Source organism: Vulpes vulpes, chromosome 8, assembly GCF_048418805.1.
Source record: "Vulpes vulpes isolate BD-2025 chromosome 8, VulVul3, whole genome shotgun sequence".
Taxonomy (NCBI): domain Eukaryota; kingdom Metazoa; phylum Chordata; class Mammalia; order Carnivora; family Canidae; genus Vulpes; species Vulpes vulpes.
The window spans coordinates 41,760,079-41,785,348 of NC_132787.1; the positions used below are offsets into that span (position 1 = coordinate 41,760,079).

The window sequence follows — 25,270 nt, forward strand, 5'->3', positions numbered from 1 at the left end:
TGCACAGAGAGGGAGATCCAAATATCTGCAGGGAGTACCCTTCTAGCTTTCAACTGAATGCTGGTCAGCGCATATATATGAGGAAACTTCCCAAAGTAAGGGAAAGAACCATTCAAAAAGATTGGGAGCAATGGTGCTCACACATGGCTGGGAAGAGTGCTGGCTCCCACCAGTGGTTGAGCATCTGCTTTGGCTCAGGTCATGGTCCCGAGGTCCTGGGATCAAGTCCTATATTGGGCTCCCTGCGGGGGGCCTGGTTCTCACTCTGCCTATGTCTCTGCCTTTCTCTGTGTGTCTCTCATGAATAAATGAATAAAATATTTAAAATAAAATAAAATTCTCTTTTTTTGGGGATCCCTGGGTGGCGCAGCGGTTTGGCGCCTGCCTTTGGCCCAGGGCGCGATCCTGGAGACCCGGGATCGAATCCCACATCAGGCTCCCGGTGCATGGAGCCTGCTTCTCCCTCCGCCTGTGTCTCTGCCTCTCTCTCTCTCTCTGTGACTATCATAAATAAATAAAAAATAAAATAAAGTAAATAAATAAATAAAATAAAATTCTCTTTTTTTTTATCCAGTCAGACTGGATAGTCCCAGAATTCACAGGGCATTGGGAAGAGAAGGCATTTCCTCAGAAGTGGGGAATAATTAGCCCTAGATTGAGCACAACTCTGGTTCTAAGAAATCTTAGAAGTAAAACCCAAAAGTATCAAATAACTTCACTGGTCCCAAACAAATCTTAAGAGTATTTATAGACATATAAAAATACTCAGCAACCAATAAAGCAAAAATCACTAGGCCTGGTGTCCAATAAAAAATTACCAGGAAAGGGGCGCCTGGGTGCCTCAGTTGACTGAGCTTCCAACTCTTGATTTTGGCTCAGGTCATGATTGCAGGGTCATAGGATTGATCACTATATTGGATTCCATACTCAGCACAGAGTCTGCTTCTCTCTCTCTCTCTCATATATACATACATACAATCTTTTAAAAAAATTACCAGGAAAACAAAGAAGCAGAAAAACATTACTCATAATGACTAGATAAATCAATCAACTGAAAAAAATCAATCAACTGAAATCAACCCTAGCTTACACTAACGTTAGAAAAAGTAGATATGGACACTAAAATAAATATTATAGAGGATCCCTGGATGGTTCAGCGGTTTAGTGCCTGCCTTTGGCCCAGGGCATGATCCTGAAGTCCCAGGATAGAGTCCCATGTCGGGCTCCCGGCTTGGAGCCTGCTTCTCCCTCCTCCTGTGTCTCTACCTCTCTCTCTCTGTGTCTATGTCTATCATAAATAAATAAATAAATAAATAAATAAATAAATAAATAACTCTTAAAAAAATAAATAAAAATAACTTAAAAAAATAAAATGATTATTATAACTGTGTCCTACATATTCAAAATGTTAGAGATGTGAAAGGTATTGAAAACACCCAAGTCAAATCTCTAGAGATGAAAACCACAGAGGCACCTGGCTGGCTCAGCCAATAGAGCATGTGACTCTCAATCTCAGGGTTATAAGTTGAAGCCTAATGTTGGGCATGGAGTCTACTTAAAAAAAAAAATAGAGATGAAAACCACAATGTCTGAAATGAAAAAATACGTTGGATGGGATTAATGGCAGATTAAGAGCAAAAGAAAAGATTAGTGAACTTGAACCACAGAGCAGAAACTATCCAAAATAAAATAAAGAAAAGAAGTTTAAAAAAAAAATGTTAGTGAGCTATGGGACAATTTCAAATAGTTTAATATACTAGTAAGTGGAGTTCCTAAAAGAGACAAAAGACTAGGGTGGGGGAGGGGGAGGGGTGCAGGCTCAGGAAAAAAAAATGAAGAAATAATGGATGAAATTTTTCCAAATTTGATGAAACTATAAATCTTCATATCCAAGAAGCTCTATGAGCCCCGATATAAGAAACATAAAAAACACTAGACCAAGGTTCATCATAATCAAATTATTTAAATCAGTGATTAAGAGTTTTTAAGAGGAAATCTTAAAAGCAACTAGAGGGGAAAAAAAGACATATATGTACAGAGAAACAAAGATCAGATGACATCAAATTTCTCATTGGAATCAATGCAAATGAGAAGACAGCAATAAGAGAGCACATTAGTTAGTACTGAAGGAAAAAAGAAACTGTTAGCTAGAATATTGGGATTCTGTTCAAAAATAAAAATGAAGTATGCTTCCTAAAACAAGCAAAACCTGAAAGAATCCATCACCAGAAGATCTGCACTATAATAAATGTTAATGAAAGACCTTCAGGCAGAGGGAAATAATGATGCCAGAGAGAAGTATGAATCTACACAAAGGAATAAAGAATGTTAGAAATGGTAACTACATACCTAGGTAAACATATAGGATTTTTCTTATCACCCAAATCTCTTTGAAAAATAATCAACTGGTTACAACAGTATAAGGTGGAGTTTATAGCATGTGAATAAAGTAAAATGGGTAACAACAAGAGCACAAAAGTCAAGAGGAGAGAGATGGAAATGTATTATTGTAAGGTTCTTATAGGTAAAGTGGCATAATATCACGTGAAAATGAACTGTGATAAATTAAAGATGTATGCTACAAAACCTAAAACAATCATTCAACTAACGTAACAAAGACTTGTGGCTAGTAACCCATCAAAAGAAGAAAGTCAACAATGAAATAATAAAAAATATGCAATTCGTTAAAAAGAAAGGGAAGGATTGGAAAAGGAGAACAAAGAACTGATAGGATAAGTAGAACACAAATAGTAAGATAATTGATTTAAACTTCACTGTATAATTAATTGGATAATTGCTTTATTTTATTTATTTTTTCAAAGGTCCAAAGTTTTAATGTTTTGAATACATTCTCCAGCAGCCCCCAACTTCCCTCCCCCCCCCATAATTGCTTTAAATGTAAATAGTCTAAATATCCCAAATAAAAGGCAGAGATTGTCAGATTGGCTTCAAAATAAAAACTAGAAAGACTCAGCTCTATGTTGCTTAAAAGAAATGCACTTTAAATATCAAGACACAAAAAGAAGGTAATCCTGCCTTTAGAGATAACATGGACAGATCTTGAGGACATTATGCTTTCAGAGAGAAAGAATAAAAAACAGTATGTTCAAGCACTGCAGCATTCCCCACCTGCTGGCCTGGATGGCAGGAAACCCTTGGTTCTCCTCCAGCTTTGGCCTCTAAATTCTTGGGGATCCTAAGCAAGTGTCCTTTCTCTTTCATGTTTCTCATTAGCAAAGTGAGGAGTAGAGTAGGAGTCCAGAAGGGACCTGACAGCCCAGCTTTACTGCCATCCAGGGTCCCTTTTCTAAGGTCCCAAACCCAGACCAGTAACCGCAGCTCAGAGCACCAGAGGCCTCATTGACTCAGTACTCTAGCAAATCCTGTATGTTGTCACTTATATGTGGGCTTTCAAAAAGCCAAACTTGGAGGGCACCTGGCTGGCTCAATCAGAAGAGCACATGATTCAGAATACACAAACTTGCAGCTATAAAATGAATACGTTCTGGCAATCTAATGTTCACAGCATGGTGACGATAGTGAGTAAAACCATATTATATACTTGAAAATTGTTAAGAGAATAGATCTTAAGTGTTATCAGGAAGAAAAGATAATTATGTGAAGGAACAGAAGCATCAAATAACCTTACTGTGGTAATCACTTCACAGTAGATATGTGTATCAAGTCATCACGTTGCACAGCTTAAACTTACCTATGTTATGTCAATATCTCAATAAAACTGGAAAGATATATTTTTTAAAAAACAGGTCTGTGGTTAATCTCTGACAGGGTAGAAAAGGTAAGAGGTGGGAGAAAGGGACAGGAAGAAATTTGAAGGAGTAATGAATATGTTCATTATCTTGATTGAGGTTTCATGGGTGTGTATGTGTCAAAACTTACCAAATTGTACACTTTAAGTATGTACATGTCATTGTATGTCAGTCATATCTCAGTATAACTGCTTAAAATGAAAGTTAACAGGGAATAGCTTTTCTGGAGTTTTTCACCTTCCAAATCTCTGGCTCATAGTCTACACACCCGTAAGTCAGGGACTAAGGAAAGCATCTGATTACCACAAGGACAAAGCAGTAAAGATCATAAGCACCTCAGCCTAATAAGACCATAAATTAATCCAAGACTTGTTAAGCAGGAAGGGAAGATTAGGGAAGAGAGAACTCAGTAGCCGATATGAACAGTTACGGCTTGGAGTTGGAAACATGGTAGACGGAGAGAACAGAGAGAGATGGAAAGACAGAATTTTCAGCCCAGCTCAAGCCCTTCCTCCCCATCTTTATGCTACCAGCTCTTTCCCAATCCACCAAGCCAATGTTTAACCACGGTGGGTTCCATGGTCATCTCTGCTCCCCTCACCCTCTGCATCTTTGAGCACGTGGGTAGCTGGCCAAAAGGGGCAAGGTCCACACTCAACAAGTAGAGCCACTGGCCCTATAGGAGGGAGGGGTCAGGGGAGCAATGGCCCCCAGAGGGACCCAGGTGTAAATGGGGGAGTCCTCTGGGGCACTGCCTCTTTCCCCACCCAAGCCCCAGTCACCATGGAGCTAGTTCTAGAGCAGAAGATGGAGTTCAGTTACCTGCTCCCCTATTCTCACAGGTTAGTCTCCTTGCCCAAATTCTAAAATGTCCTGGCATATTTCCCCATAAGATGGGAGAGGCCACACCTCAACCTAGAAAGGAATCATTCTGCAGGCCACCCTTCTCAAAAAGAACACATTCTGTGGTGTCATCTGTAATGTTCCAGCTAATCTAAAACATAAACTGGTGAGACACCATAGGAGTAACACAGCAGAGAGCATGCACGTACCGTTAGGTGCTGGAGTCAACAATTAATCTAACCACTACTAGGAGTTGAGTAATTAAGTAACAATGGTAAAAAGTCATCACATACTACTAAAATAACTATCATTCTTTTTTTTTTTAAAGATTTTATTTATTTATTTATTTATTCATGACACACAGAGAGACAGAGACACAGGCAGAGGGAGAAGCAGGCTCCATGCAGGGAGCCCGATGTGGGACTCGATCCCGGGACCCCGGGGTCACATCCTGGGCCAAAGGCAGCACTAAACCGCTGAGCCACCCACCCGGGCTGCCCTCATTCTTTTTTTTTTTAAGATTTTTTATTTATTTATTCATGAGAGACAGAGAGAGAGAGGCAGAGACACAGGCAAAGGGAGAAGCAGGCTCCATGCAGGGAGCCTGACGTGGGACTCGATCCCGGGTCTCCAGGATCACACCCTGGGCCAAAGGCGGCGCTAAACCACTGAGCCACCTACTATCATTCTTATATCGAGAAAAAAAGTGCTCTTTATTTCTCTTTGTTCTTTATACTAACAATTAACATCAAGGTGATCAGTTCTCCCTGAGGCCAGGTACCGTTTAATCCTCTCTGCACTGGTGTCCTGCTGGTCTCTCTCCCTATGGTCTGCAGCTGCCCTGCTCCCACAGCCTGCTCCTTTAAGATCCCTATTCCTAGAGAATTGGCTTGGGGACATTCTATTGTAGCCTCGTAGCCTCATGAGGGGTCTCCAGGCATTCTAGGTATTGAGGAACTCAGTTGGCCAGCAGCCAGGGCCCGGGGAGCTGGAGAGACCCCAGCTGAAGGCCCATGTTCGGATGCATTCAGGATCTAGGTGTGTGGGGACTGAAGATCAATACAGGGAGGGCTTGGAGGAGGACAAGGAAAAAGGAAGCACCTGTCCTCACACAAGGTGTTCTACGACTAGCAAAAACCAATGATTCACAGGTGACCTCTGCCCCTGGTTTTCAGCAACTTGGACTTAGAAATGAAGTAAGGGGAAAAAAGAAAAAAAGAAAAAAAGAAAAGAAATGAAGTACGGGAGCACCCGGCTGGCTCAGTTGGAGCAGCATGTGACTCTTGATCTCGGCGTCATGAGTTCAAGCCCCACGTCAGGTGTAGAGATTACTTAAAAATAAAATCTTAAAAACAAATACATAAATAAAATCTTTAAAAAAAAAAAAGAAATGAAGTATAGAGGGATGACAGATGATGTGTTCTGATCTGGGCTGAGATTGGTGGGCAAGTAATTTAAATTCCCTCCTGGCAGATTTGAATCCTATTACCAAAGCCCTTTCCTACCACCTTCCCCCAACACCAGGTCTTTGGGGTTATCAAGAGACTTTTCAAAGCTAGAGCTTTAGGGGTCAAGCCCCCGGGGGAAGGTCATGTTTGCTATGCTTGCTTTTCCCTCCAGGGAGCTGAGGAGGGAGAGCTTGAGAAAGAGTTCACAGGTGCAGAGTCTTTGGCAGGAGCCCCATCCCCACCACCACCCTATGCACCATGGGGCACACTGTCACTACCATGCAGCACTCATACTGGCTTCTTCCTAGCCCAGAGGGAGAACACAGAGCAGATGCGTACTTCACCCACTCCCGAGTTTTGCCCAAATAACCCATATTTCCTATTTCTGAGTCTTCCTCCCCATCATCTTGAACCGGCTGCAGGCAGTCTTTGCCCTGGCATCCCACTGCGACTGCTCCTGAAAGGTCACCAATGGTCTCCACACCACCCACACCAACACCCCACTCTCCCCTGTATCTTTCTACCCTACCTGCAGCATGTGATGCCATTGTCTGTCCGGCCTCCCTGACATCATCTCTTTCCTTGCCTCCCAAAACATTTCGCTGTCCTGGTTGTCAGCCTTCTGTACTGGTTTCTTCTTCTATGTCTCCTGCTGGTCCCTCCTCTTCCCCCCACTCCTATGCTCTCTTCTCACCATGAAAATGCTAATCACTCTCAAATTTGTATCTCCTGTCCACATCTCTCTCATGGACTCTGGACTCACATGTTTTACTGCCTAGTTGACATCTCCACTTGGATACCTAATAGATATCTCAAGTCAGTGCTCCCCAAACTCAATTCCTTCTTTTCTTCCTAAAACCTGCTCCTCTCATGACCTTCCACATTGCAGTAAAGGGCAAGTCTTTCCTTCACAGCAATCAGGCTACAACCCTCAGACCACTAAGACCAGGCAGTAGCAGTGGAGGTGACAAGAAGTGTCAGATGCTGCAAACATCATGGGAGGTCTTTGGTCCCCACATTAAGGAACTCAGTCCATTGGCAGCCAGGGTGCAGTGACCCTAGCTGAAGGCTGATGTTCGGAAGCACTCAGAATCTGAGTATTTAGATAGATCCAACAGTTTGGTGGGGCACAGGGTGTGAGGGTGGGAAGGAATCAAGGATGACTAAAATTTTCAGCCTTGTCACTGGTCTGCTTCTGCCCTGACTCCTGTACAATCAGTTCTCAACAGCAGCCAAAAAGATTATTTTAAAAGGTAAGATCATGCTGCTCCTGCTCAAAACCCTGCCCTGTCTCCCCATGTCACTAGAGCAAAAGCCAAAGTCTCACAATAACTGACAAGGACCTACATGATGTGCCACCCTCGTCCTATTTACTTCTCTGACCTCAGCTTCTATTTACTCCCCTCCTTGCAATTCCCCAAACAAGCCAGTCAGCCTCTTGCTCTATGACTCCTAAATCTTTTGTGTCCTCTGCTTGGAGCACTTTTACCTTCAATATCCACACAGCCAACTCTCTCATTCCTGGCAAACCTCTGCTCAAATGTTATTGGTGTCCACACTCTACACACCCCCTTCTGGTCCCCTTTACCCAGCTCCACTTGGTCTTTTTCCATAGTACTCATTAACTTCTGATATACTGTGTAATTTTCTTATGCAGTTTGTTTATTGTACTGTCTGTCTCCCTCCTCTAGAATGTAAGCCCCACAAGGACAGGGAATCGTTCTGTTTTGTTTCTAGATATATCCCTACAACTTAAAAGAATTCTGAGCAAATGGTATGTACCCAGTAATTGCTGTTGAATGACATAGTCAGGGCAGGGGCTTGGTGGGCTGTGTGCTAGGGCAACTGGCAGAGATTGGAGACTCTAGAAAGCTTTTTCAGGGGTTGGATTGGCCACTAAGGTCCTGGACAGCAGGGAGGGCGCTCAACCAGGTGATGACTAAAGCAAGCATGGCTCACATTCATCTCCCTGAGAAGCCTGCTAGTTTCTTTTGATTTTAGATGGGCTTTCTTATATCCACTTTCTTAGCTTCTCTGGTTTTCAACCATAGTGTTTAACTGTTTACCTGTTTTTCTATCCTATTCTTGCATCAGCCCTTTCTCTGGTCTAGAACTCACTTCAAATTGGATCTAACAAATGTTAAAGCTGGAAGGAACCAAAGAAGACATCATTTGTATTTTAAGATTAGAAATAAAAGTATGTCTTGGGGACTTTTTCATCTCTGATTTCACCATTGAACAAATATTGATAATAATAAGGTGCCTGCTTTATCCTCTCGCCTTGCCCCAAGCACAGAAGTGGCTGTTAAGGCTAAGAGGTTGAAGAGAGGACCCAGAAGCAGGCCGATAGTGTCCATTACCTGAGCATGGTACACCCCAGAGTACCCAACATCCTTCTCCAGAACTTGCTCAAAACATTCTTCTCATCACCTGGGAGTCCAAGTCCCAGTTGGAGAACCATGGTTTTAAATAGGATCACTAAACCAGGAGGAAACAGGGTCAAATCAATGTAAGTGGTCTCCATTCTCCCTGCCTTCCTGCCCCCCATTGGTAGTAAAGTGTCCTGTCAGAAAGAGGCACTGTTCCTTGACAGACAAGAAGGTGAGAAGAAGAAGCGTTGGGGGGTAGCCCTGGTGGTTCAGCGGTTTAGTGCCACCTTCAGCCCAGGGCAGGATCCTGGAGACCTGAGATCAAGTCCCACATTGGGCTCCCTGCATGGAGCCTGCTTCTCCCTCTGCCTGTGTCTCTGCCTCTCTCTGTGTGTCTCTCATGAATAAATAAATAAAATAGTTAAAAAGAAGAAGAAGAAGAAGAAGAAGAAGAAGAAGAAGAAGAAGAAGAAGAAGAAGAAGAAGAAGAAAGAAAGAAAGAAAGAAGAAGTAGTAGTAGTAACAACGTTGGGGCCCATTCTCTGTAGGAGCTTGCTTTTCTGGGAGGCAAGGAGAACTGGGTGAGGCCAGAAAGGTAAAATTGCTGGGAACACCAAAAACTGGGCATGTCTAGGTTTCTCTCATGACTACACATTTCCTCGGTTAGTCCCCCTTACCTTGGCAGGGGAGGCTTTCCATTAATTCACTCAGTGGCCCTGGGTGACTCATGGCCTTCAGAGCAAACCTGGGCATCAGCCTCTAGCTCCAAAGCTGTCATCTATCAAGGAAAAGAGGAGTCCTAAAGCCCTGCACTTGATCAAGGGAAGAGACTATGGGTGGTAGTGTTAGGGATTAAACAGAAAGTTTGACTGGGTCCAGGACCCCTAAAAACATCTCCATTCTCAGTCAGAATCAGCATGCTGAAAGGCAGGCTCCATCCAGGGAGGAAGCAGCCACAGGCCGCCACACCCATCTCTTCCCTCACAAACCCATGGCAAGAGCCAGGGGCCTGATACTCTTCCTGGGGCTGCATTTCCACCCAAGACAGTAACACACACTTCTGGGCCTGCACAAATTTACTACAGAGCCCTGAGGCAGAGCTCAGATCGATACAGACACTGCCTGACAAGCTCCCCTCAAAAGGGTGAGCCCACACCCCCCACCGCTCCTGATCACAGTTCCCTTTGCTTCCCCTTCCTCAGCCCACTGGTTTTGCGCCAAACCCACAAATCACTCCCTCCCACCTCTTCGTGCCCCTCGGGCTAATACCCAGGCCAACCTTTACCCAATTCCAGAGAGGCTTGGGGAAAGCTGCTCACCTCCTAATCTTCCTGCCATGTGAGGGGCTAAGCTGGTTACTAGGCTCCAGGTACAGAGTCCCAGTGTCGAGCATAGCCCCAGACTCCTCCTCTGCCCTGGACCAGCCTTGTCCCTCCAGCCAGTTCACTGAAGGGAAGCATGTGCAGTGTCTAATGCTAGGGTGGAAGTGGGAAGGCCTCCTTCCTTCCCTCATAGTGCACACGGGACAAAGTCCTGTGATTTCAGGCTGCTGGCCAGAAATCCTTGGGGAGAAAGGACATACCAGCCCATACCCACCCCTCTGGAAATATTCACATTAATTTCCAACTCCAAGGCCAGTCCTCCAATTGCCACAATCCTGAGAATAGGGCTCCAGGGCTTTAGAGCACCCCTGTCCCCGCCCGCACCCAGCCTTCCCACCTCCACCACCCAAACCCTCCGGGAGACAGAGCTCCATGTGTTTAGAGGCTCCTACTCCCCTGAAAAAGGGTAGGTGTTACATTAGGGTATCCTCCAATCCTTGCAGCCCACAAAATAACTACTGCCCTCAGCATTTTCTCATATGATCTACCTCTGCATTTCCCCTTCCTTCACCCTAACTGCAGCCTCACTTCCAAACCAGATCTGGGATCCCTAACACCCATAAGCTTTACCCATGGACAAGCAAACCCATCCTAACCCACTACTCAGCCAGAATGCCTCAGTATCTGAGAAATCCCTCCAAGCTCTCCCACATAGGTCTGGGTTGCCCTGAAAGTGAGTTACTGGTGGGAAATTAACTCCACTCCTGTGGGGGAGCAGAGTTACCCTGGGGGGCTGGAATGGGGTGGGGGGATTGAGAAGCCAGTAAAGACCTAGGAAAGATTTAGAAGTAATACCACATATACACACACGTTAAGTGGGAAATTTTTAAGGAAGAGCCACTAGTATCAAAGGTTAGGACACGGGAGGGGTTGGGTAATGATTGGCTCACGGAACATCATGGTGCCTGGGGGAGAGCACAGGAAGACACAGATTAAGGAATCTCATGATCACAGGACAGTTCAGTGGCAACGTCATCTTCCACATAGCTGCCATTTATTAAGCACTTTACATACATACCTCTAATCCTTAAAACAACTTGAAAGGCAGGTACTACTATCTTAATTTACAGGAAGAGCAGTTGAGGCTCTAGGGGCTTAAAGAATTTGCCCAAGATTACACAGAGATTAAGTAGCAGAGCCAGAGTCCAAACTCTGATCCATCTGGTTCCAAACCTATGTTCATACTCTTATGATGCCATACCAGTCTAGAGAAACCCCTGGGAAAGTCAGGCAATCTGTCTAGATCTCAGCCTCCTGCAGTATCCTGACTTGGACTGGTCTTTCTGACTCCAGCATTCTATGCACCCCCAGGACTCCCCAGAGGGGCAGTAAGCGCAGGAGATAGAGACATCCTCCTTCCAGGGATGGGTGGGGTGGCGCAGTGGCTCTCACCTCCCCCATTTTTGTAGCAGAGATAGGGAAACCTCCAGACGTTGCCCAGGCCAATGATCTCCCCAGCCACTGACAGCACAAACTCCATCTTGTTGTTCCAGTGTCCCCGCTCCAGAGTGCCCTCTCCCTTTGCCTTTTCCATGACTGGGTACGCGGCCTTTGTCTCTCCATTACTGGTGGTGCTCGAGACCCTGCTATCCATCCCACCTGGAAAACAAGCAGCGGGCTCGGTTACTGCTTGGAACCCTGGGAAAAAAGCCTTCCCCTTCCGTCACCAGCAAATTCCCCAAGGGAATAAGTGCGCTGGAAGAAAAAAGATTCCAACCCCCTTGCCTGCAGACCCGTGTCCTCCTAAGTTAGCACCTCTTAGTAAAGGCTGAGTGAGAGCTGCCGAGAATGTATATTCCTTTCCTGTTCAGGAAGAAAGCCTCGATACCAAGGTACAGACACTGCTTCCCCTAGGCAGGTCGTCTCGGGTTGGGGCTTGTGGCTGTGGAAGAATTCACGTGGCCCCAGGTTGTCTAAGTTCTCCCTGCTGGCCAATGACTCGCTTTGCATACATTAGTGTGTGCTTCAGTTTCAGTGTCCTGTATGCTGGGGATACTTGAAAGGATCCTTGAGGCCAGCAATTTCCCTCGTAGGAATTTACTCTAGGGAAATCACTGTGACTGATTTGGCATTGAGGATGTTCATTGTGTACAACAGCAAAAAATGAGAATGTACATAAATGTTCCAAAATGGTAGATAGGTGAGTAAATTATGGCACGTGCATAGAGTGAACTATTCTACAATCATCAAAAATTGTGTTGCAGAAGAATGTGTAATGAAATGAAAGTGTTCACAATATGTGAAGTGAGAAGTTATAAAATAGTATATATGATATGATTATGCTTGGGAAATATTTTGCAAAGTGTACACATTGAAAGATTAGGATATCCACCAAAATGTTTCTCTCTCCGTGGTTGGATTATAGAAATATTTTCCTTATTTCTGTTTTCTACATTTTCATCAAAGAACATGATATATTTTGCAATATTAAAATAGAAGCAACTTTAAAAAAAAATCCATGCAAAGGAATGAGAGAGGCTGAATGGGGCCCTGGAATTCTGAATAAGATAGGCTTATCTTTCCACTATCCTTCCATGTCTCTCTAAAGTCAACATAAGAGAAAGATCTTTTTCTTTTTTGGTGATGACACATGTAGGAATTTATTATGGTAGAGAAGACAACATGAAATGAATAAAGAGCCATAGTTCCAAATGCTTCACTGCCCTATTCTAGACTCTTATTGGGATTGAAGAGAAGATTGGGTATTGTTCACACTTAGTGAGCAACTACTATTAAGTGCTTTACATATATTTGTTTCATTTATTCCACACAACCACCCTGAAAGGTAAGCAGTATTAATTCTGCTTTGTAAATAAGGAAGTTTCAGCTCAGAGAGGCTAAGTGACATGTCTGCTGCCATACAGCAAGTCAAAGGCATAGGCAGGACTTGAACCCACTCTGTCCCTGCTCTTTCAATTAAATCTCTCCATTACATTGGCTACCCAGGTTTATCAGCATGTCTCAATAAGCATCTTCTGATGACTCTCTCCTGATTTTATACAGTGGTCCCTTTTCTGGAGAAGGAGACAGATGGACTTTTTCATATGCCTCAAGAAAAATTCATGCTAACAAACTTTCTCACTGCAAGCCCCATCTGGCCAGACTCTCCTATGGCTCTGCCTCTCCCAAGGGGCTACCTTAGGGATTTAAAAAGTCACAGAGAAAGTCAAGGAACAGTAGGAACCTTTGCTTATTTGGTACATTGGGGAATAGCCTCCAAAGATTGTGAGCTGAAGAGGAGAAAACCCAAACAGCTGGTCCCAAGAAGGTTCCTCAGCCCTTTCAAGAAGCTTGTCTACGTCTTATGCTGGTTCAGAGCTTCCCTTTACCATCTGATGGGTGTCTTCCTATGGTGGAAGGCCATTTTCCTCCACTCCTTCATCCTCAGGGTACTGCTTCTCAGAAACTGCAGTTAACTGCAGTCATGAGCCATGCATTCAGACAAACCGGGCACAGATCTTAGTTCTGTGCTGTACCACTCGCTGTCTGACTCCAGGGAAGTGAATTAACTACTCTGAGCCTCAGTTCACTTGTCTGTAAAAGTGAGAAGGACTAAGTGAGGCGATGTATATATAATAAAGCACTTAGTAGAACAACAGGCACTCAATTTTTTATTTTCTTTCAGTCTTGCCAAGAGTTGTTCATTGTCTCATCTCATCTCTTCCTTTCTTTCCTCTCAATCTGGGGTTTTCTTCCTCTAAATCACATGGTCCCTCAAGCCAACAGCCACTGAAGCTTCAGAAACCCCAAGAATATAGCATCTAGTCTTTGCATATGCACACATAAGTGGCAGAAAAATATTTTCTAGGAGGGTCAAAAAATCCTTTCGTTGTAAGTCCTATGATCTTGCCAACCTGTAGTCTGAGACCTAGAAACAGAAGAGAGAGAGAGAGAAGAAAATGTTACAAACCTTAGTGCAATTGCTGCCAGAGGTCCAGTCAGGGGGAGAAGAATTATCTAAGGGGGAAGGGGAAGGTGCTGGCTATTTAAAGTGTGGTTCCAACTCCTCTGCCGCACTTGTAATTCTAAACTTGGCCCAGCCCACATTCCGCCTCCTGCCACCCCACCCCACTGTTCCCTCCCCTGAGCACCAGACAACTCACACTCGAGTGATTTCACAGCCTGGGGAGTGTGAGCACACCCTGGCAGGTCAGGCCAGTTGCTTGTGAGGCTGGGCAGCAAGCTGTCTTCCCCAGGGTTCACGAGCTCTTCCCTCTGGCAGCCTCAGGGTCTCCCTAGAAGGATCCCATCTTTCACCCTTTTTCCAGTTCCAGGGCTCCTATACTCCCATCAGGAATAGGTGCTCCTTTAGTTGGGTGACATTTAGATTGAACATACATTTCTCTTATCCTTTTGCAGTTTACGATTTAGTGTGGACTGTGATTAAGAATAAAGATAGGTGGGGGCACCTGAAACTAATGTCATGTTGTGAGTCAACTATACCTCAATAAAAAGATACATTAATGGAATGAAAGAATATCAATCATTTTTGCAGGTTGTACGTATTATCTTTTTTTTATTTTTTACTTTTTGTTTCACTGGCAAGATTATTATGCACAGAATTCAATAAAAGAAAACTTATGTCAGGAAAAAAAGAGTAAAGATACATAAATTACAGAAATCTGAGAAGTCAGAAAAACTTCCTAGGGTGCACACATACACACACAAATTTTTTTTTTCAGATTTTATTCATTTATTTGAGAGAGAGAGAGAGAGCACAAGTAGGGAGAGGAGAGAGGGAGAACCAGACTCCCCACTGAGCAGGGAGACTCGCCCTGGTGCAGGTGCAAAGCTAGGGCTCGATTTCATGACCCTGAGATCATGACCCACAACTGACCACGGCCCACGACCTTGAGATCATGACCTAAGCCCAAGTCAGAGGCTTAACTGACTGAGCCACCCAGATGCCCCACGCACACACATTTATATATATGCTGAAAACTTTGAAAAGTATTCACTAAACAATTAATACACGTTCTATTTGAACCGTAGTGTTGGGGCCAGGAAGTAAAACGTGAAGTCAGGGACATTTTTCACTTCTGCTTTTGAAGCTTTGGGATTGTTTGGATTGTTAAATAATGTGCTAGAATTGATTTTTAAAAATAATTTTTTAAACCAATAGGGAAAAGAAAGTGTTAAGCTTTAAAACAAAGCAAAGCCCCAGACTCATCCTAAGTGAAATAGCTGGCAGGATAGAGGCAGCAGCCCCGGTGGCTTTTCACTTTGTGGCCTTTTTGCTCAAAAACGTTGTTTTCGGGATCCCTGGGTGGCGCAGCGGTTTGGCGCCTGCCTTTGGCCCAGGGCGCGATCCTGGAGACCCGGGATCGAATCCCATATCAGGCTCCCGGTGCATGGAGCCTGCTTCTCCCTCCGCCTGTGTCTCTGCCTCTCTCTCTCTCTGTGACTATCATAAATAAAAAATAAAAATTAAAAAAAAAAAACACGTTGTTTTCAAGAAACCTATAAAAAAGGAGCACATACTCCTTTCCTCGCAGGGTTGAGTAAGATTTCAGGAGATGATAGGTATATGTGAAGGGCCTAGCACATAGCAAGCCTTCGAATAATAGCTGGTATTTATCCTTAGAAAATCATTCACAGAGAGCAAGGATGAGATTGGGAGACCCCTGAGCAAAGCTGGGCGGACGGAGTCAGGGGATGGGGGCGAGGGTAGGGGGGGATGCATGTGCCTGAAAGGACGCAAAGGAGTGGAAAAGAAGGCAAATTCACTGATTCTAACAGTTTCTATCTCTCTCATCCCTCATCCGCCTCCAGGGCAGGGAAGCACATCATGATAATACCCAGAGAGGGGCTCCTGGGGGGCTCAGTAGGTTAAGCCGCAGCTTGGATTCAACTCAGGTAAAGATCTGAGTCCTGGAGTGCAGCCCTGCCTCTGGCTCCCAGCTCAGCTTGCCCTCTCTCTCTCTCTCTCTCTCTCTGAAATAAATAAATAAATCTTAACAACAAATAAACAAATTAAAAAGACCACCCAGGGAGCCTCCCAGAGATTATTATTACTGTGTTTCAGCTTCCCCTTCTAGTTCCTCCATTTTATTTAATGGTTAAACAAGAGACCAACAGCGTTCTCTGAGAAAGGTTACAAACTCAGTCAAAAAGTTTATTTTCAAAGGCAATGCTATTAATTTTTGTTTTTACTTACCATCAGGTGGCACTAATGACCTAGTAATTGACCTGTAAGCATTAGAAACTCTAGTGATTTTGCTCTGGAATGACCAGATAACTGGATTTACCAAGGCCTCAGATATCTGTATAGTATTCGAAGTTAGGACACCTTCAAGCCTTTAGCTATGCTGCACAGCCCCTCCTATGCCCTCTATGTGCAAAAATTGGGGTTCTCAGCTTCCAGGGAAGACTCTCAGTGATCAGGGCATCGTCAGGAGCAGGCTGAGTTGGTTTAGACTTGTATTAGGGTTGTTTAGAATTGCTGCCCTTGTATTAAGGAATGTTTGGTCTTGCTTGTTGATCTTATTGTTTTGACATAACCACCTACACATTACCTTTTTTTTTTTTTTTTTTAAGATTTTATTTTCAAGTGATCTCTATACTCACCATGAGGCGGCTCAAACTTAACACTCTGAGATCAAGAGCCACGCACTCCATCAACCAAGCCTGCCAGGGACCCCTACATATTACAATTTTGATTGCTATTTTATTCCTCTCCAAATCTTTGTTACCCCCAATCTCTTTCTCCGTAAAGTAGGATTTCATGCTGTAGGTCTTTTGCCATGTTTAGGTTGACCAAAGTTTTAAAAAGTTTGAGAACCACTGGTAAACGAGTGTTTATGACAATTCTTCACAACTCCCTGTCTGGGGTTTAGCACAACTCAGGCAGGACTAGCCTTGTTTCTACTTCACATCACCATCATCCTTCGGCCTCCTGGGTCAGGAAACCTGGGAATAGGTAACACTAGAATTAGAATTAATTCAAGAATTTTCACTCAAAAGGCTGCATAAGTTTTAAGACTCACCCTAGACTGGTAGGATAACTGAAGGAGGCACTACCCAAAAAGGATGTACGAAATAAAGTGAACCATGGAGAAAGCAGGTCTGGTAGGTCTTGGCTTCCATCCAATTGACCCCAGGCATATTTAGATGCCGATATGCCATAATGTAATCCCCCGAGCAATTTTGTCTTTACTAGGGGTGGCACAAGGGCAAATAAATATTAGGAGTGTGATTCATTTCGAAAAGAGTATTTCTGAGTAATACCAGTTTCAACATTGGAATGAGGTGGTAAAGGAACTGGTGGAGATCTTCAAATTAATAGGCATGGGGCACCTGGGTGGCTCAGTCAGTTAAGCGTTTGCCTTCAGCTCAGGTCATGATCCCAGGGTCCCAGGATCAAGCCCCACATCAGGCTCCCTGCTCAGTGGGGAGCCTGCTTCTCTTCTGCCACTTCATCGCCTGCCCCCACCCTCACTCATGCTCTTGCTCACTCCCTCTTTCTGAAATAAATAAATAAAATCTTTTAAAAAACTAATAGGCATAGTTTTATTTAACCACAGGGGTGAGGAACCTATTGACTTTTTCTTTTTTTTTTTCCTATTGACTTTTTCAGTTCTTTTCAAATATCACACTGAAAAGGAGGAAAGGAACAAGTAGAATAAACTAAAATTATGATTTGTAAAACTGGAACGATCTGAGCAACAAAATGAATAAGAATGATACCAGATTTTAACCCAAAGAATGAAATATATTCATAGGTCCATGCTAATATAAATAAATAACCAATTAAGTAAATAAATGGGGGAGAAAGGACATTCACAATTAATAAAAGTAGAAGGAAAGCAAGAAATAGAAACTAACCATTAGACAAATACCACTGTAATGATTGTTGGAGACAAGATCCACCAATGAATGGTAAAATTAGTGGGTAGGAAGTTTACATAGTCTCAAAGTATCTCCCCCAAGATATTTATTAATTATAAAGAGATAGTAACTTCATGATGTAGACATCAGATAGAAACCACCATAGCCAAGTGACCAAGGCTACCATCTCTAGTAATAAAATGTGTCACTGGGGTGCCTGGGTGGCTCAGTGGTTGAACATCTGCCTTTGGCTCAGGGCATGATCCCAGGGTCCTGGGATAGAGTTCCGCATTGGACTCTCTGCAGGGAGACTGCTTCTCCCTCTGCCTGTGTCTGTGTCTCTCTCTGTGTCTCTCATGAATAAATAAATAAAATATTTTTTAAAAATGACATATCACTATCCATATCATGAACCACAGGAGATGATATACTAAGAAAAACACAACCACATTTCTGCCAAAAAAGCAGTTCAGTCATGAAGAAATTTAAGACAAACCCAGACAAAATAACTGACTGCTATTCCTCAGAAACATCAAGGCCATGAAGGACAAGGAGGCAGCAACTGTTTTAGGCCACAGAAGACAGAGGGGAAATAATGCTCTCATGTACCCTGGGATCCTACCTAGGGTCCTAGACAGGATGCTAGAACAGAAAAGGGCCATTAGTGTAAAAGCTGGCACATGAAGAAAGCCTTTAGGTTGACGGCGCTATGTTATGTTCCTATTCTGACAACCAATCTATGGCTAAGATGTTAACATTAGGGGTATAATGGAAACTGCGCTATTTTTGCAACATTTCCTCAAGTCTAAAATTAATTAAAATAAAAAGGGTTTTGGGGTTTTTTCAAAGATCATGATTTGCTCCCTGACTATTGTTGTCCATGTCTTTGACCCTGTTGGGAAAAGCACTGGGAACACAGGTGTCCTGAAAACACTGATGATTCTTCTCTTGTGCTGTGTTTGATTCCAGGTAGGATAGCCTAAATTCTACAATCCCAAGGTCTTAAAAGAAATACAACTTATGACAGAGAATATTAATCTCAGTCATCACCATTACTAATTTTATTGGGCACTTCCAACGTGCCATTCACAATGTGCTAAGTATTATACATGCACCATCTCATTCTACCATCAGAATAATCCTACGAAGTGGATGTAGAGGCTGCTTTGGGTCAACAGGCTTGAAAAATGGAAGCCTGAGTAAGGTAGAAGGGCCTAGAGTGACCCCAATCCCCTGGCTGAAGACAGGCCCATCAGGGGACCCACTTCAAAATCTCCATAAGTTCCCGCTGACCAGTGGGTTACTGACACACAGACACAGGTACCAAAAAAGGAGAATGCCATACATTCCCATACCTCCTCACCCTTCCCTCTCAAATACAGCCCCCACCCACAGCCTCTTTCCACACATCCTCTGCTCTGATGGCCTGCCCCCAGCTCCCTTGCCCCATCTTTGGTCTTCACGAATCATCTATCTCCTTTGTTCTGCCTCGGATGAACTCTTTCACCTCATGCTGGCTTCCATCCAAGCAGGTTGCCCCACATTTGGGGGCCCCCATCCAATCGGGAGAGATACCACAACAGAGATTGCTAGTGTGACTTCTCAAAAATGAGAAACTATAGACTTAGGGAGAAGTAAATGACTTTCTCAAGGTCACGTAAGTAGAAAATGGTAGAGGCAGAATTTGAACTCAGGCTTGTAAGAGTTCAAAGTCCACTACTTCCCAACTACCAGGCTACACTTTAACTCCAGGAGAAAAAAAGACAAGAAAAAGGCTAACAATCACAGCTTGTGTTTATTTGGGTGATTGCCAGCCCATGGGGTTAAACACAGCTTTCTTAGAAAAATGGTGAGTAATGAAATGACAAGAAAAAATTCTTCACCCTAAATTTCATCAGACCTGAAGAATATTTTTAACAATCTAATTAGAGGCAATCTTCTATCCAGATATGTTTACAATCCTCCCCCACTACTCTGCCTTCCCTACCAAGGAAGGAAAAAATCCTAATCTTTCTCTTTCACCCCAGGAAATTGTTCTTTTCCAATTGTATCCAGTTTCTTCTAATCCCTGTTTCCCTGGTTTCTCATTTGATCCTCAGAATACACAGAGAGAGGAGTTTGCAACATTTATGTAACTAGTCTCAGCAGGAAACTCTAGGCTGATTAACAGGGAGCCATAAGGGGCTCTGAGTGAAAGGAGAAATTCTCCACATGGCTTCCACACCCTAATGCTACATACAGCCCAGAGCTATGGTGAGAGTTTAGGGCAGAGTGACCATGTGTAAAAAGAACTATTTCAAAAAAAAAAAAAAAAGAACTATTTCAACCTTTGGACAGTCCTTTATGCTAAACATTATTGAATAGCACAGCAGGAGTTTATTTTGACAGGCAAGAACATATATGGATGCACTGATCACTTAGCTGATGGATATGGAACTGGAGGCTGCACCCAGAATCTGGTCTCTCACTGCTGATAACTCTTTTCCTCGTCCAGAGGGAGAGGGGACCCCAAAGGGAGCATGATGGTACGGCTCTCCTCTGCCCTTGTTCCCCCAAACTAGGAAAGAGCGGGGCCCATTCAAACGGTATTGGTTCAAAGTCCACCAGCCAAAGACATCAGGACACACCTGTAGTTAAATAGGTCAACTACTCACCGCAGAAGGGGGAACACACTGTAGGAACTGTGGGAGGTCTCAGCAACAGGGTTAGGAAGGATTCGTTACAAAATGAATTCGTGTTGGGACACCTGGGTGGCTCAGTGGTCGAGCATCTGCCTTTGGCTCAGGCCGTGACCCTGGGATCCTGGGATCGAGTCCCACATTAGGCTCTCTGCAGGGAGCCTGCTTCTCCCTCTGCCTGTCTCTCTGCATCCCTCTCTGTCTCTCGTGAATAAATAAATTTTTAAAAAATAAATTTGTGTTAGGTGATTTTGAGGAGGGTCCAGGAAGCAGAGCTTTGCTCTGGATTGGGTGCTCTTAGGAAGCAGAGATAATTCTACAATCAGATCCCTTAATACATTTTATCTAGAAAGCAGGAAGAATGACGTGAAGCTGGAACTGGCCAGGAGGTGGCCATGTGTTAGCCAGCACACGGGGGTGTGTGGTCGTTTCTTGTGATCTGGACACTGTTCGTGTCTTTACCTCTTTTCCAACACGATCACAGAGCGCTTTTTCCCTCAAAGTCCCCAGAGATGTCCTTATCGTGCCTGGCTCATGTGGTCTACTCTCCCTCATCCACACTTCCCCAATTCTACCTGTTCAAGGCCAGCTCAAATCCCACACTTTCCATAAAGTGCTCATCAGAACTGGACTTCTGGGGCAGTCTGTACCATTTAAAGATTTATTTATTTGAGAGAGAGGGTGTGTGTGGGCAAGAGAGCATGAGTGGGAGGGGCAGGGGCAGAGGGAGAGAGAGAACCTCAAGCAGAGTCCCCACTGAGCAGAGTCTGACACGGGGCTCCATCTCATGACCCTGAGATCATAACCTCAGCTGAAACAAGAATCGGATACTTAACCGACTACACCACACAAGCGCCTCAGCAGTCTATACCATTTCATTCAAGTTAGTCTCTTGTGTGTGTTTCCTAATCACTTCCAATGCAAGGGTTTGTGAACTCCTTAAGAGGAAAAAAAATCTTAGTTTTCTCTATTCTCAAAGAATACATAGTGTTAAAAAGAGAGATAGAGAGAATACATAGTGTTAGACACATAGGATGTTCTTGGTGCATGTCTACTGATTGATTGCTGCCCGGCTTCCACTTCAGGTTAGCATGTGTGTTAATTGGGAAAGGAGGCAACCAGAAGTGAACATACATTTCTTCCCACGCACACAGCCCAGGGTGTTTTTCAAGGCAAAGTTAATGCCATCAAAATCTGCAATGTCTTTCTCAAAGCAGATGTTAATGAGAGGTGCTGTTAAACTAGGAAATCAGGAGGTGTGATCCTTCCCTAGAAAGTGATTCCCAACATGGACTGTACATCAGAATTACCCATAGAGCTGTATAAATTTATAGATAGCTATATTTAACTATATATGTGTTTATATATAACATATATAAATTTATAGTCTGGGTCCCACCTAAGAGATTTTGATTCAATCTTCTGGGGTGGGACCCAGAGATCTCTGTATTTTTAAAGCTCTACAATGTGATCTTGATTCTCACAAAGATAAACTTGATGCACAACCAGGGTTGAGAACTACTACATCTGAAGAAGGCTACCACATCAAAACCTATCTCTAAGGGATTTAGAGACAGACAGATGTAAATATAGACAGCTACCTGTATAGATGTAGCTGTCTATCTACACCGCAAGAAGCTAAGGGCCTATTATATACTTAAAGCATTTCCAAGTAGGAAGACCACACCCTCCACTTAGGGTCCCCTCCCAAATCACATCACCCTTAGCAGGAAAGGAGCTTTTATATTCACTCTTAGCCCACGTTTTTAACCTTGTTTCCCCATTGGGCTCACCTGGAAAACATTTTAAAAACTCCTGGGACAGCCTGTGTGGCTCCGTGGTTTAGCGCTGCCTTCAGCCTGGAGCCTGATCCTGGAGCCCCGGGGTCAAGTCCCGTGTGGGACTCCCTACATGGAGCCTGCTTCTCCCTCTGCCTGTGTCTGTGCCTCTTTTTCTCTCTGTCTCCCATGAATAAATAGATAAAATCTTTAAAAAAAAAATTCCTAATGTTTGGCTCCCAACCCTAAAGATTCTGATTTCATTGTTCTGAAGTGCCATTGGCTTCTCTCTCTCTCTCTCTTTTTTTTTTCAGATTTTATTTATTTGGGAGAAGGAATGTACACACAAGCAGGGGGAGGGGCAGAGGGAGAGGGAGAAAGAGAAGCAGACTCCCCACTGAGCAGGGAGCCCCACATGGGCTGGGTCTCAGGACCCCAGGATCATGACCTGAGCCAAAGGCAGACACTTAACTGAGCCACCCAGGTGTCCCTTGGCCATAGACTTTTTTAAAAAGCTCCCCTGAAGATTCTAATGGGCAGCGCACATTGAAGACCTCTGTAGCCAAAATCCTCTTCCTGCCATCATCTTATTTCTCATTCTATTCTCAGGGAGGATGTACTATAACTGGCCTATATTTGAAACTCTTTCATTTTTTACAAATTTTATTTATTTATTAATGAGAGACACAAGAGAGGCAGAGACACAGGCAGAGGGAGAAGCAGCCTCCATGCAGGGAGCCCGACGTGGGACTTGATCCCAGGACTCCAGGATCAGGCTCTGGGCCCAAGGCAGTGCTGAACTGCTGAGCCACCCAGGGATCCCGGCCCTCAACTTTATGGTCAACTAATATTCAACAAAGCAGGAAAGACTATCCACTGGAAAAAGGACAGCCTCTTCAATAAATGGTGCTGGGAACATTGGACAGCCATGTGCAGAAGAAGGAAACTAGACCACTCTCTTACACCAGACACAAAGAGAAACTCAAAATGGATGAAAGATCTAAATGTGAGACAAGATTCCATCAAAACCCTAGAGAAGAATACAGGCAACACCCTTTTTGAACTTGGCCACAGTAACTTCTTACAAGATACATCCATGAAGGCAAGGGAAACAAAAGCAAAAGTGAATTATTGGGACTTCATCAAGATAAGAAGCTTCTGCACAGCAAAAGAAACAGTCAACAAAACTAAAAGACAACCTACAGAATGGGAGAAGATATTTGCAAATGACATATCAGATGAAGGACTAGTATCCAAGATCTATAAAGAACTTATTAAACTCAACACCCAAGAAACAATCCAATCATGAAATGGGCAAAAAACATGAACAGAAATCTCACAGAGGAAGACATAGACATGGCCAACAAGCACATGAGAAAATGCCCCGCATCACTGGCCATCAGGGAAATACAAGTCAAAACCACAATGAGATCCCAACTCACACCAGTAAGAATGGGGAAAATTAACAAGACAGGAAACAAATGTTGGAGAGGATGTGGAGAAAGGGGAACCCTCTTGCACTGTTGGTGGGAATGTGAACTGGTGCAGCCACTCTGGAAAACTGTGGGGAGGTTCCTCAGAGTTAAAAATAGATATGCCCTATGACCCAGCAATTACACTGCTGGGGATTTACCCCAAAGATACAGATGCAGTGAAACGGCAGGACACCTGCACCCCAGGGTTTATAGCAATGTCCACAGTAGCCAAACTGTGGAAGGAGCCTCGGTGTCCATCGAAAGATGATGGATAAAGAAGATGTGGTCTATGTATACAATGGGATATTCCTCAGCCATTAGAAACGATGAATACCCACCATTTGCTTCGATGTGGATGGACCTGGAGGGTATTATGCTGAGTGAAGTCAGTCCATCAGAGAAGGACAATCATCACATGGTTTCACTCATACGTAATATAAGAAATAGTGAAAGGGATTAAAGGGGAAAGGAGGGAAAATGAGTGGGGAAAAATTAGAGAGGGAGACAAATCATGAGAGACTCCTAACTCTGGGAAATGGACAAGGGGTCGTGGAAGGGGAGGTGGGTGGGGGCGTGGGGTGACTAGGTGACGGGTACTGATGGGGGCACTTGACGGGATGAGCACTGGGTGTTATACCATATGTTGGCAAATTGAATTTAAAGAAAATATTTTAAAAATTAAAAGAGTCATAAAAAAGAATAAACTACAAGTGCTAGGGAAAAACAAAACAAAACAAAAAACACTGTCATCAATATCAGCAGTTATAGCACTGAGCTAGGCATTTTAACATCTAGTCTCTTATATAGGCTGTACTGACAAACCAGAGATATTGGTATTATCCTCATTTTATAGGTAAGCCTCAGAGAGCTTCAGAGAGAAGTAAATGCCCAAGATTCCAAAGCTACTAAGTGACAGAGTTGGATTCGAGTTCAAGGCTCCCCCGGATCCTTCTGCCTCACCTAGCAGAGATAGATATACCATTAAATTAATGTTTCAGGGCCCCTCACTTGCATAGGTGCCTTTCAATCCTCTGTGCCCAGTTTTAAATCCTTAATCTTTCACTACTTTTCATAAAGAGGGCCTGCCACATTTGCCAAAACGTCAGGTCCTGCAAAACTTACATCAACCCCTGAACACAGCTTCCCAAGTTAGCATAAACACTATCTTGTTTAGTAATTTCAACCTGAGAACATTTTTTAGACATGAATTCAAGAAGAATCTTTGCTGGCTTTCTGCTCTAGGAGGCTCTGATGCTACTTTAAAGATATCATAGCATATGGTTTCACCTTGTGCCCTGTGAACATGGATCACTCATTATTCTTCCACTTCTATTTTGTACTCACAGTGTCCTTCTCTTGTGACAGGCTGTGGATTTCCTCTCTCCCTGTGGTAGGCCTATTAGATTGAGTTTCAACCTGTAGTATGCCCCCCTATACTGAGTTTCATAGATCTCTATTTGCACTGAACCGTGATAATGACTCTGCTCTGCCCCTCCTGCCGCCTCTTTCAGTCTGCTCTCTGGACCAGAACCTACAGTTGCTTTGGCAGTGGGCTTCAGTTCTTTTTGTAGCCAGAAAAGCAATGCTTCTTGATTAGAAGGAGTACCTTAAAAAGAGGGGTGAGGGGGGGAAGAGGGAGCATCTTATACCTTAGTTTCTGTTAGGTCCTAATGCCAGAGTTTTTCACATGTCATTCCAGC

At 43.7% G+C, this 25,270-nt stretch overlaps 2 protein-coding genes across 10 annotated transcripts in view; both read right to left on the bottom strand.

Annotated features, from left to right (window-relative positions):
* The window catches only part of SLC6A13 (solute carrier family 6 member 13), a 36,181-nt gene extending 22,372 nt beyond the window's left edge, over nt 1-13,809 (bottom strand). For 2 of the 6 annotated variants that reach the window (XR_012003000.1, XM_025995437.2), the window contains exons 1-2: nt 13,723-13,809; nt 11,205-11,411 (exon numbers count right to left, since the gene is read on the bottom strand). Coding sequence is in view for 3 of the 6 variants with exons in the window: in XM_025995437.2 (XP_025851222.1) it covers nt 11,205-11,406 (202 nt within the window). In the remaining 3 variants the exon portion in view is untranslated. Of the gene's footprint in view, nt 1-9,107; nt 9,209-9,749; nt 9,893-11,204; nt 11,412-13,722 lie in introns of those variants that run through there. The other 4 variants (XM_025995438.2, XM_072766270.1, XM_072766271.1 and 1 more) reach the window with 4 other exon arrangements.
* KDM5A (lysine demethylase 5A) overlaps nt 12,380-25,270 on the bottom strand; it is a 110,439-nt gene continuing 97,548 nt past the window's right edge. For 2 of the 4 annotated variants that reach the window (XR_012002995.1, XM_072766254.1), the window contains 2 exons: nt 13,916-14,091; nt 12,380-13,680 (listed from right to left, as the gene is read on the bottom strand). Coding sequence is in view for 2 of the 4 variants with exons in the window: in XM_072766254.1 (XP_072622355.1) it covers nt 13,963-14,091 (129 nt within the window). In the remaining 2 variants the exon portion in view is untranslated. The remainder of the gene's footprint in view (nt 13,681-13,915; nt 14,092-25,270) is intronic. The other 2 variants (XM_072766253.1, XM_072766256.1) reach the window with 2 other exon arrangements.